At 42.5% G+C, this 21,908-nt stretch overlaps 1 protein-coding gene across 1 annotated transcript in view; it reads right to left on the bottom strand.

Moving 5' to 3' along the window:
• Positions 1-21,908, bottom strand: part of ltk (leukocyte receptor tyrosine kinase) — a 114,445-nt gene that overhangs the window by 87,256 nt on the left and 5,281 nt on the right. Inside the window, exons 3-4 of the mRNA XM_067992159.1 lie at positions 6,027-6,116; positions 2,208-2,382 (exon numbers count right to left, since the gene is read on the bottom strand). Coding sequence (XP_067848260.1) covers positions 2,208-2,382; positions 6,027-6,116 — 265 coding nt within the window. The remainder of the gene's footprint in view (positions 1-2,207; positions 2,383-6,026; positions 6,117-21,908) is intronic.

Raw genomic sequence — 21,908 nt, 5'->3', positions numbered from 1 at the left:
AGAGCTCGGTCTAAACAGAGTGAGTAATCTACTAAAATCAGAGCTGGGATAAGGAGACTGATGGATCTATTGCAATCAGAGCGGGGACTAAATAGAGTGAGAGACCAACTGGAATGAAAGCTGGGACTAAACATGGTGAAGAACCAACTGGATTCAGATCTGGGACTAAACAGAGTTAGGGATCTACTGAAATCAGATCTGTGACTAAACAGAGTGCAGGATCCAATTAAATGAGTTCTGGGACTAGACAGGCTGTGGGATCTACTGAAATCAGAGCTAGGACTAAACAGAATGATACACCAAATGGAACAGAGTGGGAGACCAACTGGAATCAAAGATGGGACCAAATAGGTGGGAGACCAACTGGATTCAGAGCTGGGACTAATCAGAGTTAGGGATCTACTGAAATCAGAGCTGGGACTAAACAGAATGAGATACCAAATGGATTCAGAGCTGGGGCTAATCAGGGTTAGGGATCTACTAAACAGAGAGCTGGGAATAAACAGAGAGGGATCTACTGGAATCAGATCTGGGACTAAACAGTGTGAGGGATCTACTGGAATCAGATCTGGGACTAAACAGTGTGAGGGATCTACTGGAATCAGATCTGGGACTAAACAGTGTGAGGGATCTACTGGAATCAGATCTGGGACTAAACAGTGCAAGGGATCTACTGGAATCAGGTCTGGGACTAAACAGTGTGAGGGATCTATTGAAATCAGAGCTGGGACTAAACAGAGTGAGGGATCTATTGAAATCAGAGCTGGAACTAAACAGAGTGGGAGATCAACTGGAATCAACTGGAATCTGTACTGGGACTAAACATAGTGAGAGACCAACTGGAATCAAAGCTAGGACTAAACAGGTGAGAGCTGGATTCAGAGCTGGGATTAATTGGAGTGAGGGATCTAATTAAATCAGATCTGGGACTAAGCAGGCTGAGGGATCTACTAAAATCAGAGCTGGGACTAAACAGAGTGGGAGACCAACTGGAATCAGTGCTGAGACTAAACATGGTGAGACACCAACTGGAATCAAAGCTGGGACTAATCAGTGTTAGGCATCTACTGAAGTCAGAGCTGGGACTAAAGAGAGTGGGAGACCAACCAGAATCAGAGCTGGGACTAAAGAGAGTGGGAGACCAACCAGAATCAGAGCTGGGACTAAAGAGAGTGGGAGACCAACCAGAATCAGAGCTGGGACTAAAGAGAGTGGATGATCTATTGAAATCAGAGCTGGGACTAAACAGATTGAGGGACCAATCGGAATTAGAACTGGGACTAAAGGGAGAGAAAGGTATCTACTGAAGTCAGAGCTGAGACTAAAGAGAGTAAGGAATCTACTGAAATCAGATCTAGGACTAGAGACTGGGGGATCTACTGAAATCAGATCTAGGACTAGAGGCTGGGGGATCTACTGAAATCAGAGCTAGGAGTAAAGAGAGTGAGGGGCCAACTGAAATCAGAGCTGGGACTATACAGAATGAGGGATCCACTGAAATCAGAGCTAGGACTAAACTGAATGAGGGATATACTAAAATCAGATCTGGTACTAAACAGAGTGAGGGATCTATTGAAATCAGACCTGGGATTAACTAGAGTAAGAGATCTACTGAAATAAGATCTGGGTCTAAATATTTTAAGGGATCTACTGCAATCAGAGCAGGGACTAAACAGAGTGAAGGATCCACTGTAATCTGAACATGATTAAACAGAGTGAGGGATCTATTGAAATCAGGTATGGTACTAAATAGAATAACAGATCTACTGAAATCAAAGCTGGGACTAAACAGAGAGGGATCTACTGAAATCAGAGATAGTGGCTAACCTGTCAACAGGAACACACGCTGAACCTTGATATATGGCAGATGGAAATTTATGGTTAGACTGAGTCAATCAGCTGGATCCTTTTCAAGTAGCAGGTAGTTGTTATTGCAACAATGGCTGTGGGGAGCCTTATTAGAACAAAACCTTCTCATGGGTTTGCGAGAAACTGCTCTTACATTATGCTAGTAGCGGTGGCTTCCTACCCCTGAGTGTCTCAGATCTAGCTGGAACCCAAAGCTTGCCAGGATTCACCAAGACCAACAGTCACTGGTATGGCGCGGCTCCCTGCTCCCAGCCCCAGGCCAGTTTAGATTAACACTGATTCAGATTGTCCTCATCTCCTCTGCTGCCTTTAAAGAAGAATCAGAGGGTTCTGCTTACACATATTTGTTGGTGGCCGGGATCTGCCAAGTCTGGATGCCCTTGAAGGATCCTTCCGTTTCTAGATCCACAGTGACGTTTGTGTGGCGGTAAGCGTTGTTACACTGGGCCTGAGTGGGGCCTTTTGGACCGCTAGCTCCACAAGATGTGAACCACCAAGCCACATCAGAGTAGTCTGTAACAAAAAGAAATACATTATTTTGTAGGAAGTAAAGTCGAGGAACCATCCTTGATTGAGCGCTTTTCCAGGATGACTAATCGCACACAACCTAGATACATCTGGTAACCCCAGGCTGACCAATCACACACAACCTAGATACATCTGGTAACCCCAGGCTGACCAATCACACACAACCTAGATACATCTGGTAACCCCAGGCTGACCAATCACACACAACCTAGATACATCTGGTAACCCCAGGCTGACCAATCACACACAACCTAGATACATCTGGTAACCCCAGGCTGACCAATCACACACAACCTAGATACATCTGGTAACCCCAGGCTGACCAATCACACACAACCTAGATATTTCTGGTAACCCCAGGCTGACCAATCACACACAACCTAGATACTTCTGGTAACCCCAGGCTGACCAATCACACACAACCTAGATACTTCTGGTAACCCCAGGCTGACCAATCACACACAACCTAGATACTTCTGGCAACCCCAGGCTGACCAATCACACACAACCTAGATACATCTGGTAACCCCAGGCTGACCAATCACACACAACCTAGATACATCTGGTAACCCCAGGCTGACCAATCACACACAACCTAGATATTTCTGGTAGCCCCAGGCTGACCAATCACACACAACCTAGATACTTCTGGTAACCCCAGGCTGACCAATCACACACAACCTAGATACTTCTGGTAACCCCAGGCTGACCAATCACACACAACCTAGATACTTCTGGTAACCCCAGGCTGACCAATCACACACAACCTAGATACTTCTGGTAACCCCAGGCTGACCAATCACACACAACCTAGATACAGCTGGTAACCCCAGGCTGACCAATCACACACAACCTAGATACATCTGGTAACCCCAGGCTGACCAATCACACACAACCTAGATATTTCTGGTAACCCCAGGCTGACCAATCACACACAACCTAGATACTTCTGGTAACCCCAGGCTGACCAATCACACACAACCTAGATACTTCTGGTAACCCCAGGCTGACCAATCACACACAACCTAGATACTTCTGGCAACCCCAGGCTGACCAATCACACACAACCTAGATACTTCTGGTAACCCCAGGCTGACCAATCACACACAACCTAGATACTTCTGGTAACCCCAGGCTGACCAGTCGTGCACAACCTAGATACTTCTTGCAACTAAACAGGAAGGGACGATTAGCTTGCTGCTCACAGATCATTGACAATACTGCTCTTTACCCTCTCCCAAGTGGCCCAGTGGGAAATCTCTCTGGTTATCGCTCCACCTCACCTTATCCCCCCCACCTCCCAACACTCAGCACCTTCTTGCAGATGAGATAATGGACCAAATCTGTGTCCCACCAATTCATGATACAATGCATTGGTGTGCCAACTTGTGCCACTATTACACGGCCAGAGAGCACGTTGGTTTCAATCAATTTAAAACCACAAAGTCTAATTCCTGTTCATAGACTTCAAATGTGATAGCAGCTCTAGATGTACAATTTTAGATATATATATCTATGTAAGTCCAGGCCATGCAGATGGAAAATCTTTAATATTGCCCTGCAGTACAGGCTAAGGAGCTGATGCACTACAGTGCCATCACTGGCAGAAGGGTGTAATTACAGCTCTGGAATTCCCTCCCTAAACCTCTCCGCCTCTCTCCCTCCCCCTCTTCCTTTAAGATGCTCCTCTACCAAGCTTTTGATCACCTGTCCTAATATCTCCTTATGCGGCTTAGTGTCAAATTTTGCCTGATTACGCTCCCGTAAAGCGCCTTGGGACGTTTTACTATGTTAGAGGCGCTATATAAATGCAAGTTGTTGTTGTGATGAGTTTACAGAGGTATCATAGAGTCAAAAGGAGGCCATTTGGCCCATCATTGGAAGAGCTATCCAATTAGTCCCACTCCCCTGCTCTTTCCCCATAGCCCTGCAAATTTTTCCACTTCAAGTATATATCTAATTCCCTGTTGAAGGTTAGGTTCTGTAATCAATGCAGGTATAGGAATTTACAATGGAAATATAAAATAAGCAAAGAAAGTGACTTTAAAATGGGAACTGAATTACATCTGTGAGCCTCGGTCCAATTATACCCCACCCTTTAACCCCACTTCCCCTGAAATCTACACTTAATCGTGATGCCCCATGTGCGACACCCTGAGAGATCGACTAATAATATCTTAAAGATATTGGGTTAGAATTTAGACTTTTTCCTGCACCCTTCAGCTCAAAAATGTTTTGCCCTGTAAGTCGCTGGGAGTGCGAGCTAATAACAGAGCGACAAGAGCAACAGGGCACCTGGGACCTTAGTGAATGATGGGACCAACAATCCCAATAACATTTCAGGGTTGAGAAATAAACAGAGGAAGGACGGAGAAGGAGAGTGATTTAGAGTCAAATCAAGTACAGAAAGAGTAATAAAGAGGAAAAGAAAGATTGGATTAAGAGAGAGAGAAAAAAGAGACAGAAAGGAAAAGAAAAAAAAAATTTAAATTTAAAGTTTGACCTTTTTAAAATCTCCTAAAATAATTCACAACCTGAAGGAATGAGACTCCACACTTTTAAGTGTTCATTTTCTGGGCAAGAGAGGTTGATTGACAGTCATTACTAATTATCATGTCGTTAAAAGGGTACTTACACTATTAATTACTAGACTTAACTTTCTGTGGCGAGTTTATTGGGCAAATGCAACAACTTTATGAAACTCACGGGGAGGTTAAGGGGGAGATGACGTTTTCGTGAAGCTAACGGTGGAGTGGTGTAAATCGGCCAGTGGTGATTTGTAATTCACGGGGTATCTCTTCCTTGCCACATGTTGCTGGACAATTTGCGCATTAATAACGCGTGCACCATTCAGACGCTGTAATTTTCTCAGCAAATTTTGGGCCCTTACATCTATCCTGTCAATCTTCCCGTTATATATATTCCTCTGTTTACATTTATGATGAAAACCTCCTATGTAAACTTGTCACGCTGTAACTTTACCCTGACACCATGACAAAATGAATCAAACACATTATTATAACAACAAAAACTTGCATTTTTATAATGCCTTTAACATAGTTAAAAGTTCCAAGGTGCTTCACAGGAGTGTAATCAGACAAAAAAATTGACGTTGAGCTAAAGAAGGAGACATTAGGATGGGTGACCAAAAGCTCGGTCAAAGAGATAGATTTTAAGGGGCATCATAAAGGAAAAGAGAGAGGTTGAGAACCGAAGAGTTTTAGGGAGGGAATTAATAATAACCCAGAGGTTAGGGCCTAGACAGCTGAAGGCACGGCCACCAGTGGTAGATGCAGAATTGGAGGAATGCAGAGATCTTGGAGGGATGTAGGCTTGGAGGAGGTTACAGAGATAGGGAGGGGTGAGACCATGGAGGGATTTGAACACAAGGATGAGAATTGACCGGGAGTCAATGTAGGTCAGTGTGCACAGGGGTAATGGGTGAATGGGACTTGTTGCAAGTTAGGATACAAGCAGCAGAGTTTTGGATGAGGTCAAGTTTTAACCTAATATCGCAGGTAAAAATGATAATATAACACCATATGGACCAGGTATATTCTCTACACAATATATACCATATAATGCATTACAGGTAAACTAATTTTGCGATTTGTTTTCAATACTATTACCTGATGGGGCAGCCTCTGGCATAGGGAAGAGAAATGGCAGCTCCTCAAACTGCTGCAATGAGTCATCCTCCAATATCACTGATTCAGTCTCTGTGTGGGCAACAAAGGCAGATTAGTGTCACAGAAAAATAGACCCACGGTGGTAGCAACATGACACTTCAGAGCACCAACGCATAGCTGCCACGGAATGGCGATGCGCAGGGCTGATGACCATAACACAATATGCTGAGCCCTCCCCATATCAAAAGTGTGTCACCTGTCGCAAATGCATCTGTCCATGACAGTATTGGTAGGAGTGACCACCGCACAGTCCTCGTGGAGATGAAGTCCCGTCTTCGCACTGAGGACACCATCCAACGTGTTGTGTGGCACTACCACCGTGCTAAATGGGATAGATTTAGAACAGATCTAGCAGCTCAAAACTGGGCATCCATGAGGCGCTGTGGGCCATCAGCAGCAGCAGAATTGTATTCCAGCACAATCTGTAACTTCATGGCCCGGCATATTCCTCACTCTACCATTACCAACAATCCAGGGGATCAACCCTGGTTCAATGAGGAGTGTAGAAGAGCATGCCAGGAGCAGCACCAGGCGTACCTAAAAATGAGGTGCCAACCTGGTGAAGCTACAACTCAGGACTACATGCATGATAAACAGCGGAAGCAACATGCTATAGACAGAGCTAAGCGATTCCACAACCAACGGATCAGATCAAAGCTCTGCAGTCCTGCCACATCCAGTCGTGAATGGTGGTGGACAATTAAACAACTAACGGGAGGAGGAGGCTCTGCAAACATCCCCATTCTCAATGATGGCGGAGTCCAGCACATGAGTGCAAAAGACAAGGCTGAAGCGTTTGCAACCATCTTCAGCCAGAAGTGCCGAGTGGATGATCCATCTCAGCCTCCTCCCGATATCCCCACCATCATGGAAGCCAGTCTTCGGTCAATTCGATTCACTCCACGTGATATCAAGAAACGGCTGAGTGCCCTGGATACAGCAAAGGCTATGGGCCCCGACAACATCCCAGCTGCAGTGCTGAAGACTTGTGCTCCAGAACTAGCTGCGCCTCTAGCCAAGCTGTTCCAGTACAGCTACAACACTGGCATCTACCCGACAATGTGGAAAATTGCCCAGGTATGTCCTGTCCACAAAAAGCAGGACAAATCCAATCCGGCCAATTACCGCCCCATCAGTCTACTCTCAATCATCAGCAAAGTGATGGAAGGTGTCGTCGACAGTGCTATCAAGCGGCACTTACTCACCAATAACCTGCTCACCAATGCTCAGTTTGGGTTCCGCCAGGACCACTCGGCTCCAGACCTCATTACAGCCTTGGTCTAAACATGGACAAAAGAGCTGAATTCCAGAGGTGAGGTGAGAGTGACTGCCCTTGACATCAAGGCAGCATTTGACTGAGTGTGGCACCAAGGAGCCCTAGTAAAATTGAAGTCAATGGGAATTAGGGGGAAAACTCTCCAGTGGCTGGAGTCATACCTAGCACAAAGGAAGATGGTAGTGGTTATTGGAGGCCAATCATCTCAGCCCCAGGGCATTGCTGCAGGAGTTCCTCAGGGCAGTGTCCTAGGCCCAACCATCTTCAGCTGCTTCATCAATGACCTTCCCTCCATCATAAGGTCAGAAATGGGGATGTTCGCTGATGACTGCACAGTGTTCAGTTCCATTCGCAACCCCTCAGATAATGAAGCAGTCCGAGCCTGCATGCAGCAAGACCTGGACAACATCCAGGCTTGGGCTCATAAGTGGCAAGTAACATTCGCGCCAGATAAGTGCCAGGCAATGACCATCTCCAACAAGAGAGTGTCTAACCACCTCCCCTTGACATTCAACGGCATTACCATCGCCGAATCCCCCACCATCAACATCCTGGGGGTCACCATTGACCAGAAACTTAACTGGACCAGCCATATAAATACTGTGGCTACGAGAGCAGGTCAGAGGCTGGGTATTCTGTGGCGAGTGACTCACCTCCTGACTCCCCAAAGCCTTTCCACCATCTACAAGGCACAACAGGAGTGTGATGGAATACTTTCCACTTGCCAGGATGAGTGCAGCTCCAACAACACTCAAGAAGCTCGATACCATCCAAGATAAAGCAGCCCGCTTGATTGGCACCCCATCCACCACCCTAAACATTCACTCCCTTCACCACCGGCGCACTGTGGCTGCAGTGTGCACCATCCACAGGATGCACTGCAGCAACTCGCCAAGGCTTCTTCGACAGCACCTCCCAAACCCGCGACCTCTACCACCTAGAAGGACAAGAGCAGCAGGCGCATGGGAACAACACCACCTGCACGTTCCCCTCCAAGTCACACACCATCCCGACTTGGAAATATATCGCCGTTCCTTCATTGTCGCTGGGTCAAAATCCTGGAACTCCCTTCCTAACAGCACTGTGGGAGAACCGTCACCACACGGACTGCAGCGGTTCAAGAAGGCGGCTCACCACCACCTTCTCGAGGGCAATTAGGGATGGGCAATAAATGCCGGCCTTGCCAGCGACGCCCACATCCCGTGAACGAATGAAAAAAAAGGAACAGGAGGAGGCCATTCAGCCCTTTGAGCTTGTTCCGTCATTCAATTAGATCCTGGCTGATCTGATCTGATTCTTAACTCCAAATTAGGAATGCTAATCCCACCGGTGAGGCCTCGCAAAAAAAAAAGAAACATTGAATGGGAGTTGCTTTAACAGCACGGGCAATGGGTAGAGTACCCACAGGGTTGCAAATGGAGCTGCCCAGGTGCTATGGTACTGAGCCATATGTACTGTTGGGTTCCTGGTTCAATCTGCACTGAGTTAGCTGATTTTACATAGAATTACATAGAATTTACAGCTCTCTGGATGTGTGTAATTCAGACTTTAAACGGGAGCAGGCAAATGATCCAGTCCTACAAAATGTGATGCAAGAGGTGGTAATGATAAATGGGCACCCCGTTGATGGGAAAACAAAGGTCCTCTAATGAAGAATGACCTTCTGTACAGAGTGACTCAGGGGGGTTGGGAGGAAGTGAAGCAATTGCTGGAGCCATGGACACGTGGGGGATAGTCCTTGACTCGGCCACAAGCATCTATTCGGAGGTCACCTGGAGACGGAGAAGACTCTGGAGCGGCTGTTGAGGCAGTTCTTCTGGCCAGGGGTGTATGAAGAAGTACATCGGATCTGTACCTCCTGGCCAAAGTGTCAGCAGTGTGGACCCAGACCTCACTATCACACTCCATTAGTCCCTCTTCCAATAGTTGAGGTGTCCTTCAAAAGGATCACTATGGACCTAGTGGGACCGTTGGAGAGGTCAGCGCGAGGACACCAATATATTTTAGTAGTCGTTGACTATGCCACGAGCTGTCCTCAGGCAATTCCACTAAGGAATACAACCTCTAAAACCATAGGGGCGAGTTAGTGAGAATGTTCTCCAGGATAGGGATTCCAAAGGAGATCTTAACGGACCTTTGCGTCCAAACTGATGAAAGACCTTTGTACCCAGCTCTACATTAAGAGTCTAAGGACCTCCGTGTACCATCCTCAAACCGATAGCCTTGTGGAGAGTTTCAATAGAATTCTCAAGAATATGTTTAAAAAAAGGTTGTGGATTAGGATTGCAGAAATTGGGATACCTTACTGCCATATCTCATCTTTGCAGTCAGGGAGGTGCCACAGTCCTCGATAAGGTTTTCCCCGTTTGAGCTGCTGTCAGGGTGGCAGCCTCGGGGAGTCCTCAACATCGCAAAAGAGGAATGGGAGGAACAAAATAATTCCTCCAAAAATATTATTGAACATGTAGTTAAGATGAGAGAGCGGATCGAGGCAGTTACTTCCATAGTGAGGGCTCATTTAGAGAAGGTGCAGGAAAACCAGAGAGCCCAATACAATAAAAAGGCTGTGGTCAAGTTATGGTCCTTGTCTCCACACCTGAAAGCAAGCTCTTTGCACGGTGGCAGGGACCTTGTGAGTTTATAGAGGCGGTAGGCCTGGTGAACTATAAGATCAGGCAACCTCAGAGAAGGAAGCCTGAACAGATATAGCACGTGAACCTCCTGAAGCCACGGAGAGAGGGAGGCCCTCGTGGTGGTGGAGAAATCGCTAGGGGGCCCTGACTACAAAGAACAGTTCACCTCTAGTGAACTGGCTGAGGATCCGGATAGGCAGACTCAGAACATGGTAGATCAAAACCAAGATGTATTCACATCTCGACCCGGGAGGACGAGGGCGATCTGCCATGTCCTGGTGATGCCACCCAGAAGCCAAACAGAGGGAAGTGAGCCAGGAGATTAAGGGGATGTTGGAATTAGGTGTGATTGAAGAATTACATGGTGAATGGAGTAGCCCCGTTGTTTTGGTTCTGAAACCCAACGGCAACTGACAGTTGTGTAATGGCTCTCAGAAACTGAATGAGATATCTAAATTCAATGCTTACCCGGGTGGATACGTTGATTGAAAGATTGGGGAAAGCCAATTATTTTACCACCTTCGATCTTACCAAAGGGTACTGGCAGATCCCTATAATAGATTTCGCGAAAGAGAAAACTGCTTTCGCGGCTCCTGAGGGGCTCTATCAGTACACCGTCATGTCATTTGGATTGCATGGGACCCAGCCACCTTCCAAAGACGCATGGACCAAGTGTTGAGGCCTCATAATGCAGCAGCAGCATACTTGGATGATGTAATCATCTAATAGTATGGACTGGGGTTCCCATTTATCTAGAGGCTGTATTAGACTACCTAAGGATATTTGGGCTCACAGCAAACCGAGAGAAGTGCCACATTGGGTTGTCAAAAGACCAAATACCTAGGGTACACTGTAAGTGGCGGGGTGGTGAAGCCTCAGGCAAGTAAAGTTGAAGCTATAAAAGCCTCGCCCTGCCGGTGAATAAGAAGCCGGTCAGGGCCTTTCTGGGTATCGTCGGTTACTACCGCCGATTTATTCCTGACTTTGCTCCCTGAGCCCCTCCTTACCAGCCTGACTAAAGCAAAAGCACCAAGCCCTGGTATGGTGAAACCCTGAGGCGGAGGCTGCTTTCAGGGACCTGAGCCAAGCGCTATGTAATGATCCAGTGCTCATGGTCCCAGACTTTAGCCAAAAATCCGTTCTACAGACCAATGCTTCAGAGGTGGGTTTGGGAGCTGTACTCTCTCAAATAATTGAGGGAGAGGAAGTGCCTGTGAATTAAATGGGTGGTAGAAACTTTAAGATACTACCTTCTGGGGCACCAGTTTCCCTTGGTGACCGATCAAGCGCTCCTCAGGGTGATGCAGACAAACAAAGAAAAGAATGTCCGTGTTACCCAGTGGTTTTTGTCACTCGCCGATGGCTCTCTGCTGGATGGGGGAAGGATGAGTAACAAGGTGATTGATGGCCGATATGTCAGCCACAGGCTGATGAGGGCCCTGATATCAGAGTAAGGTTATTAGCCCTTCAAGAACCTCACCTTTTAAGAGGTAATTGCTCCTGGAATGGGTGGAGACCATCGCCAGCCAGGTGAGTATAAAAGGGCGAGGTTCAACAGAAGTAGGAGAACTGGAAGAGGCTGGGAGCTGTAGAGTTTTCTCGATTCTGCTGAATCTAATGTACAGTGTAATTTTGTTTTGTGTTCTGTAATCTATAAGAACTATTTTAAGTACGGATGGTTCTAGGACTACTGTTTGTAGGATAAAGGAGGCTCTGAGACAGTAGTGCCGCATAACATTGCATAGAAAGACATGCATTTATACAGCGCCTTTCATATCCTCAGGACTCTTCAAAGCACTTTACAGCCAATGAAATACTCTTCAAGTATAGTCACTGTTGTAATGTAGGAAAAGCAGCAGCCAATTTTGTGCACAGCAAGATCCCACAAAAAGCAATTAGATAGTGACCAGATAATCTGTTTTTTTATTGATGTTGGTTGAGGGATAAATGTTGGCCAGGGCACCTGGGAGAATTCCCCTGCTCTTCTTCGAAATAATGCCGAGGGATCTTTTACATCCAGCTGAGAGGGCAGATGGGGCCTTGGTTTAACGTCTCATTCAAAAGACGGCAGTGCTGCAATGCCCCAGTACCACACTGGAGTGTCAGCCTGGATTATGTGCTCAAGTCTCTGGAGTGGGACGTAAACCCACAACCTTCTGACTCAGAAGTGAGAGTGCTACCCACTGAGCCATGGCTGACACCTACCCTTTGGTCTCTGGTCTGTCACCTATAAGTGTTGTAAACAATTTTACAACACCAAGTTATAGTCCAACAAATTTATTTTAAATTTGTTGGACTATAACTATAAGTATAAATGCATGTCTTTCTTTCTATGTAATGTTATGCGGCACTACCGTCTCAGAGCCTCCTTTGTCCTACAAACAGTAGCTCTAGAACCTATAGTTCAAACTGGGGCAGCTTAGAATGCTGTTGTTCTGCAGGTTTGCATGGGTCATACTGTTAGTAATGGAATCTATTCATTAATACAGACTGGGTATGGTCACTGTAAGTAATGGAATCTATTTATTAATACAGACTGGGTGTGGTCACTGTAAGTAATGGAATCTATTTATTAATACAGACTGGGTGTGGTCACTGTTAGTAATGGAATCTATTAATACAGACTGTGGATATGGTCATTGTTAGTAATGGAATCTATTAATACAGACTGTGGATATGGTCACCGTTAGGAATGGAATCTATTAATACAAACTGTGGATATGGTCATTGTTAGTAATGGAATCTATTAATACAGACTGTGGATATGGTCACTGTAAGTAATGGAATCTATTAATACAAACTGTGGATATGGTCACTGTAAGTAATGGAATCTATTAATACAGACTGTGGATATGGTCATTGTTAGTAATGGAATCTATTAATACAGACTGTGGATATGGTCATTGTTAGTAATGGAATCTATTAATACAGACTGTGGATATGGTCATTGTTAGTAATGGAATCTATTAATACAGACTGTGGATATGGTCACTGTTAGTAATGGAATCTATTAATACAGACTGTGGATATGGTCACCGTTAGTAATGGAATCTATTAATACAGACTGTGGATATGGTCACTGTTAGTAATGGAATCTATTAATACAGACTGTGGATATGGTCATTGTTAGTAATGGAATCTATTAATACAGACTGTGGATATGGTCACTGTTAGTAATGGAATCTATTAATACAGACTGTGGATATGGTCACTGTTAGTAATGGAATCTATTAATACAGACTGTGGATATGGTCACTGTTAGTAATGGAATCTATTAATACAGACTGTGGATATGGTCACTGTTAGTAATGGAATCTATTAATACAGACTGTGGATATGGTCATTGTTAGTAATGGAATCTATTAATACAGACTGTGGATATGGTCATTGTTAGTAATGGAATCTATTAATACAGACTGTGGATATGGTCATTGTTAGTAATGGAATCTATTAATACAGACTGTGGATATGGTCACTGTTAGTAATGGAATCTATTAATACAGACTGTGGATATGGTCATTGTTAGTAATGGAATCTATTAATACAGACTGTGGATATGGTCACTGTTAGTAATGGAATCTATTAATACAGACTGTGGATATGGTCACCGTTAGTAATGGAATCTATTAATACAGACTGTGGATATGGTCACTGTTAGTAATGGAATCTATTAATACAGACTGTGGATATGGTCATTGTTAGTAATGGAATCTATTAATACAGACTGTGGATATGGTCACTGTTAGTAATGGAATCTATTAATACAGACTGTGGATATGGTCACTGTTAGTAATGGAATCTATTAATACAGACTGTGGATATGGTCACTGTAAGTAATGGAATCTATTAATACAGACTGTGGATATGGTCACTGTTAGTAATGGAATCTATTAATACAGACTGTGGATATGGTCATTGTTAGTAATGGAATCTATTAATACAAACTGTGGATATGGTCACTGTTAGTAATGGAATCTATTAATACAGACTGTGGATATGGTCACTGTTAGTAATGGAATCTATTAATACAGACTGTGGATATGGTCACTGTTAGTAATGGAATCTATTAATACAGACTGTGGATATGGTCACTGTTAGTAATGGAATCTATTAATACAGACTGTGGATATGGTCATTGTTAGTAATGGAATCTATTAATACAGACTGTGGATATGGTCATTGTTAGTAATGGAATCTATTAATACAGACTGTGGATATGGTCACTGTTAGTAATGGAATCTATTAATACAGACTGTGGATATGGTCACTGTTAGTAATGGAATCTATTAATACAGACTGTGGATATGGTCATTGTTAGTAATGGAATCTATTAATACAGACTGTGGATATGGTCACTGTTAGTAATGGAATCTATTAATACAGACTGTGGATATGGTCATTGTTAGTAATGGAATCTATTAATACAGACTGTGGATATGGTCATTGTTAGTAATGGAATCTATTAATACAGACTGTGGATATGGTCACTGTTAGTAATGGAATCTATTAATACAGACTGTGGATATGGTCACTGTTAGTAATGGAATCTATTAATACAGACTGTGGATATGGTCACCGTTAGTAATGGAATCTATTAATACAGACTGTGGATATGGTCACTGTTAGTAATGGAATCTATTAATACAGACTGTGGATATGGTCATTGTTAGTAATGGAATCTATTAATACAGACTGTGGATATGGTCACTGTTAGTAATGGAATCTATTAATACAGACTGTGGATATGGTCACTGTTAGTAATGGAATCTATTAATACAGACTGTGGATATGGTCACTGTTAGTAATGGAATCTATTAATACAGACTGTGGATATGGTCATTGTTAGTAACGGAATCAATAATACAGACTGTGGATATGGTCACTGTTAGTAATGGAATCTATTAATACAGACTGTGGATATGGTCATTGTTAGTAACGGAATCAATGATACAGACTGTGGATATGGTCATTGTTAGTAACGGAATCAATAATACAGACTGTGGATATGGTCACTGTTAGTAATGGAATCTATTAATACAGACTGTGGATATGGTCATTGTTAGTAACGGAATCAATAATACAGACTGTGGATATGGTCACTGTTAGTAATGGAATCTATTAATACAGACTGTGGATATGGTCACTGTTAGTAATGGAATCTATTAATACAGACTGTGGATATGGTCATTGTTAGTAACGGAATCAATAATACAGACTGTGGATATGGTCACTGTTAGTAATGGAATCTATTAATACAGACTGTGGATATGGTCATTGTTAGTAATGGAATCTATTAATACAGACTGTGGATATGGTCACTGTTAGTAATGGAATCTATTAATACAGACTGTGGATATGGTCATTGTTAGTAATGGAATCTATTAATACAGACTGTGGATATGGTCATTGTTAGTAACGGAATCAATAATACAGACTGTGGATATGGTCACTGTTGTAATGGAATCTATTAATACAGACTGTGGATATGGTCACTGTTAGTAATGGAATCTATTAATACAGACTGTGGATATGGTCACTGTTAGTAATGGAATCTATTAATACAGACTGTGGATATGGTCACTGTTAGTAATGGAATCTATTAATACAGACTGTGGATATGGTCATTGTTAGTAATGGAATCAATAATACAGACTGTGGATATGGTCACTGTTAGTAATGGAATCTATTAATACAGACTGTGGATATGGTCACTGTTAGTAATGGAATCTATTAATACAGACTGTGGATATGGTCACTGTTAGTAATGGAATCTATTAATACAGACTGTGGATATGGTCATTGTTAGTAATGGAATCTATTAATACAGACTGTGGATATGGTCATTGTTAGTAATGGAATCTATTAATACAGACTGTGGATATGGTCACTGTTAGTAATGGAATCTATTAATACAGACTGTGGATATGGTCATTGTTAGTAATGGAATCTATTAATACAGACTGTGGATATGGTCACTGTTAGTAATGGAATCTATTAATACAGACTGTGGATATGGTCATTGTTAGTAACGGAATCAATAATACAGACTGTGGATATGGTCACTGTTAGTAATGGAATCTATTAATACAGACTGTGGATATGGTCATTGTTAGTAATGGAATCTATTAATACAGACTGTGGATATGGTCACTGTTAGTAATGGAATCTATTAATACAGACTGTGGATATGGTCATTGTTAGTAATGGAATCTATTAATACAGACTGTGGATATGGTCACCGTTAGTAACGGAATCAATAATACAGACTGTGGATATGGTCATTGTTAGTAATGGAATCTATTAATACAGACTGTGGATATGGTCATTGTTAGTAATGGAATCTATTAATACAGACTGTGGATATGGTCACTGATAGTAATGGAATATATTAATACAGACTGCGGATATGGTCACTGTTAGTAATGGAATCTATTAATACAGACTGTGGATATGGTCATTGTTAGTAATGGAATCTATTAATACAGACTGTGGATATGGTCATTGTTAGTAACGGAATCAATAATACAGACTGTGGATATGGTCATTGTTAGTAATGGAATCTATTAATACAGACTGTGGATATGGTCATTGTTAGTAATGGAATCTATTAATACAGACTGTGGATATGGTGACTGTAAGTAATGGAATCTATTAATACAGACTGTGGATATGGTCACTGTTAGTAATGGAATCTATTAATACAGACTGTGGATATGGTCATTGTTAGTAATGGAATCTATTAATACAGACTGTGGATATGGTCACTGTTAGTAATGGAATCTATTAATACAGACTGTGGATATGGTCACTGTTAGTAATGGAATCTATTAATACAGACTGTGGATATGGTCAATGTTAGTAATGGAATCTATTAATACAGACTGTGGATATGGTCACTGTAAGTAATGGAATCTATTAATACAGACTGTGGATATGGTCACTGTTAGTAATGGAATCTATTAATACAGACTGTGGATATGGTCATTGTTAGTAATGGAATCTATTAATACAGACTGTGGATATGGTCACTGTTAGTAATGGAATCTATTAATACAGACTGTGGATATGGTCACTGTTAGTAATGGTATCTATTAATACAGACTGTGGATATGGTCAATGTTAGTAATGGAATCTATTAATACAGACTGTGGATATGGTCACCGTTAGTAATGGAATCTATTAATACAGACTGTGGATATGGTCACTGTTAGTAATGGAATCTATTAATACAGACTGTGGATATGGTCATTGTTAGTAATGGAATCTATTAATACAGACTGTGGATATGGTCACTGTTAGTAATGGAATCTATTAATACAGACTGTGGATATGGTCATTGTTGGTAATGGAATCTATTAATACAGACTGTGGATATGGTCATTGTTGGTAATGGAATCTATTAATTCGGACTGTGGATATGGTCATTGTTAGTAATGGAATCTATTAATACAGACTGTGGATATGGTCATTGTTAGTAATGGAATCTATTAATACAGACTGTGGATATGGTCATTGTTAGTAATGGAATCTATTAATACAGACTGTGGATATGGTCACTGTTAGTAATGGAATCTATTAATACAGACTGTGGATATGGTCATTGTTAGTAATGGAATCTATTAATACAGACTGTGGATATGGTCATTGTTAGTAATGGAATCTATTAATACAGACTGTGGATATGGTCACTGTTAGTAATGGAATCTATTAATACAGACTGTGGATATGGTCACCGTTAGTAACGGAATCAATAATACAGACTGTGGATATGGTCACTGTTAGTAATGGAATCTATTAATACAGACTGTGGATATGGTCACTGTTAGTAATGGAATCTATTAATACAGACTGTGGATATGGTCATTGTTAGTAATGGAATCTATTAATACAGACTGTGGATATGGTCACTGTTAGTAATGGAATCTATTAATACAGACTGTGGATATGGTCACTGTTAGTAATGGAATCTATTAATACAGACTGTGGATATGGTCATTGTTAGTAATGGAATCTATTAATACAGACTGTGGATATGGTCATTGTTAGTAATGGAATCTATTAATACAGACTGTGGATATGGTCATTGTTAGTAATGGAATCTATTAATACAGACTGTGGATATGGTCACTGTTAGTAATGGAATCTATTAATACAGACTGTGGATATGGTCACTGTTAGTAATGGAATCTATTAATACAGACTGTGGATATGGTCATTGTTAGTAATGGAATCTATTAATACAGACTGTGGATATGGTCACTGTTAGTAATGGAATCAATAATACAGACTGTGGATATGGTCATTGTTAGTAATGGAATCTATTAATACAGACTGTGGATATGGTCATTGTTAGTAATGGAATCTATTAATACAGACTTTTGATGGATCTCATCCTATTAGTAATGGAGCCTCCTTATTATTACAATGGTGCTTACAGTGACTCTGACACACAGGCAGCTCAGTGTCTGCTCTCTGAGCTGTCTATCTAATTCATTTACTATATTGTACCAGCTGCTTCAATTAAGAGCATCACAAAGCTCCTTCAATATTGCTGTTGGCACTTGCTTGAATAAATAATTAGTGGAGTCATGTTATGTTAAAGTAGCTCTCCAGGGAAGGCTTTTAAAATCCTTATTCATGAGTATTTTCTTAAGATGCAGCAAGTACCTGCCGGTGAGTCCAATATAACAACATCTTGTATAATGTTGCTGCAGGCTTCACCATTCCATTGGCTCAAGATGGCCACAGCCAGTTAGCACTGTGATCATCGAAGTTCTATGGTAGTATGAAATGAAATGGAATAAGATACTTATGGCAGGCATCAGTCCTGAGACCCTCTCATTGCACTGTTGCCCCCTATTCCAGCAACATACTGTCCTCTCAGTGCAGTTAGAAGTCTAACCCGCTTCCACCCCAAAATAATAAAATGTCTGCTGCCTCTAAAGACAGTGTTCAGCCCCCTTTGCTGATACAGAAACCCCTTGCCAAAATAGAATATGTCCGCTCCTGCAATATTCCTGAAATTGGAATGTGAGAGTGAGAGTCAACAAAAAAGAAAGTCCTTTAAAGGCCCTGGATTTCCAATTCTGCTGAAGGTTCCATCCAAAACTGCAGAGAACCAGTGAGAGGAGACAAAGTCAAGTGGAAGCCTGTCTCATCTCCTTCTTCCTTCAGATGCTGTCGGACCTACTGCATTTTCTGGTTTTAGTTCCGATTTTCAGCGTTTGCAGTTCTTTTTAATCTGTACCACTTCTTACTTTGGCAAGCTCGATTCTGACCTCCCTGTGGCTCGGCAGTTTACCCTTTCCCCCACCCCCCCCTTCAAATTCTCACTCCGACCTTTGATTTCTTGCATTATTTCAACCAAACTTAATGCACACGTCAAGAACAGCATCTCACCTTCCCCCTGGATACTCCTGCATCCTTCTGATCTATAAGATACTGTTGGGGGTTATGCAAAAGAAGTTTGGGACAGTCTCAACCTAGTTCCTAGTAGGTGTGAGCTCACAGTACAAGGGTGATCTTGTACAAGCTGTCACTAAATTGGTAACATCAGTCAAATGGTTATGCGAGTAAAGGAAAAAGTCACACTGGTGCAATGTGGGGAAGTGTGAGGTCATCCACTTTGGACCTAAGAAAGATCGATCAGAGTATTTTCTAAATGGCAAGAAGCTAGGAATTGTGGAGGAACAGAGAGATTTAGGGGTCCAAGTGCAGAAATCACTAAAAGTTAATGGACAGGTCCAAAAAATAATTAGAAAGGTTAATGGAATATTGGCCTTTGTCTCAAGAGGGCTGAAATACAAAGGGTTGGAAATTATGTTACAGCTTTAGAGAGCTCTGGTTAGACCCCAACTGGAATACTGTGTTCAGTTCTGGGCAACGCACCCCAGGAAGAATATATTGGCTTTGGAGGGGGTGCAGCGCAGACCCACCATAGTAATATCAGGGTTAAATTATGAGCACAGGTTGCATAGACTAGGCCTGTATTCCCTTGAGTATAGAAGATTAAGGGGTGATCTAATCCAGGTGTTCAAGATGATTAAAGGAGTTGATAGGGTAGATAGAGAGAAACTATTTCCTCTGGTGGGGGAGTCCAGAACAAGGGGGCATAACCTTAAAATTAGAGCTAGGCCTTTCAGGGGTGATGTCAGGAAGCACTTCGTCACAGAGAATAATAAAAATCTGGAACTCTCTTCCCCAAAAAGCTGTCGAAGCTAGGGGCCAATTGAAAATTTCAAAACTGAGATCAATGGATTTCTGTTAAGTAAGCATATAAGACTTATGGAACCAAGGCGTGTAAATGGAGTTAAGATACAGATCAGCCATGATCTAACTGAATGGGGCTCGAGGGGCTGAATGGCTTCCTCCTGTTCCTATGTTCCTAACTGGAGCTGCGTGACCTTATTCAGATAGGAAGTGGTGGCTCATATCCAGGCTTTGAAATGCTCCGGACTGCTTCTAATGTATGCCCCGGTCAATAGCCCTGCTGTCCATTTCGCATAGAAATCTTACAGCCAGCAGAAAGAGGAAACTTTCATCACATCAGCTTAGGCTGGATTGAACGTGAGTCCCAGAAATGAAAGGCCATTGTTTAACTCACCGTATCAGCCAGTTGCCCACTGGTTGTGTTTATGCACAGCTGATGTGAAATCATAGAATCATGGAAAGTTATAGCACAGAAGGAGGCCATCCAGCCCATCGTGTCTGTGCCGGCCGAGAAAGAGCTATCCAGCTTAATCCCACTTTCCAGCACTTGGTCCGTAGCCCTGTAGGTTACGGCACTTCAAGAGCACGTCCAAATGCTTTTTAAATGAGTTGAGCACGTCCAAATGCTTTTTAAATGAGTTGAGGGTTTCTGCCTCTACCACCCTTTCAGGCACTGAGTTCCAGACCCCCACCACTGTCTGGATAAAAAAAATCTCCTCAGCTCCCCTCTAATCCTTCTACCAGTTACTTTAAATCTATGCCCCCTGGTCACTGACCCCTCTGCTAAGGGAAATAGGACCTCCTTATCCACTCTATCTAAGCCTTTCATAATTTTATACACCTCAATTAAATCACCCCTCAGCCTCCTCTGTTCCAATGAAATCAACCCCAGCCTATCCAATCTTTCCTCATAGCTAAAATTCTCCAGCCCTGGCAAACATCATCATAAATCTCTTCTGTACCCTCTCTAGTGCAATCACATCTTTCCTGTAATGTGGTGACCAGAACTGTACGCAGTACTCAAGCTGTGGTCTAACTAGTGTTTTATACAGTTCTAGCATAACCTCTCTGCACTTATATTCTATGCCTCGGCTAATAAAGGAAAGTACCCTGTATGCCTTCTTAACCACCTTATCTACCTGTCCTGCTACATTTAGGGATCTGTGGACATGCACTCCAAGGTCCCTCTGTTCCTCTACACCTCTCAGTATCCTCCCATTTATTGTGTATTCCCTTGCCTTGTTTGCCCTCCCCAAATATATTACCTCACACTTCTCTGGATTGAATTCCATTTGTCACTTTTTTTGCCCACCTGACCAGTCCATTGATATTTTCCCGCAGTCTACAGCTTCCTTCCTCACTATCAACCACATGGCCAATTGTTGTATCATCTGCAAACTTCTTAATCATGCTCCTTACATTTAGATCTAAATCATTAATATATACCACAAAAAGCAAGAGATCTAGTACTGAGCCCTGTGGAATCCCACTGGAAACAGCCTTCCAGTCACAAAAACACCCGACCATTCCCCTTTGCTTCCTGCCACTGAGCCAATTTTGGATTCAACTTGCCACTTTCCCTTGGATCCCATGAGCTTTTACTTTTCTGACCAGTCTGCCATGTGGGATCTTGTCAAAAGCCTTGCTAAAATCCATGTACACTACATCAAACGCGTTACCCTCTTCGACCCTCCTTGTTACCTC

This window comes from Heptranchias perlo, chromosome 10, assembly GCF_035084215.1.
Source record: "Heptranchias perlo isolate sHepPer1 chromosome 10, sHepPer1.hap1, whole genome shotgun sequence".
Classification (NCBI taxonomy): Eukaryota; Metazoa; Chordata; class Chondrichthyes; order Hexanchiformes; family Hexanchidae; genus Heptranchias; species Heptranchias perlo.
This window is presented reverse-complemented; position numbering and strand designations above follow the sequence as displayed.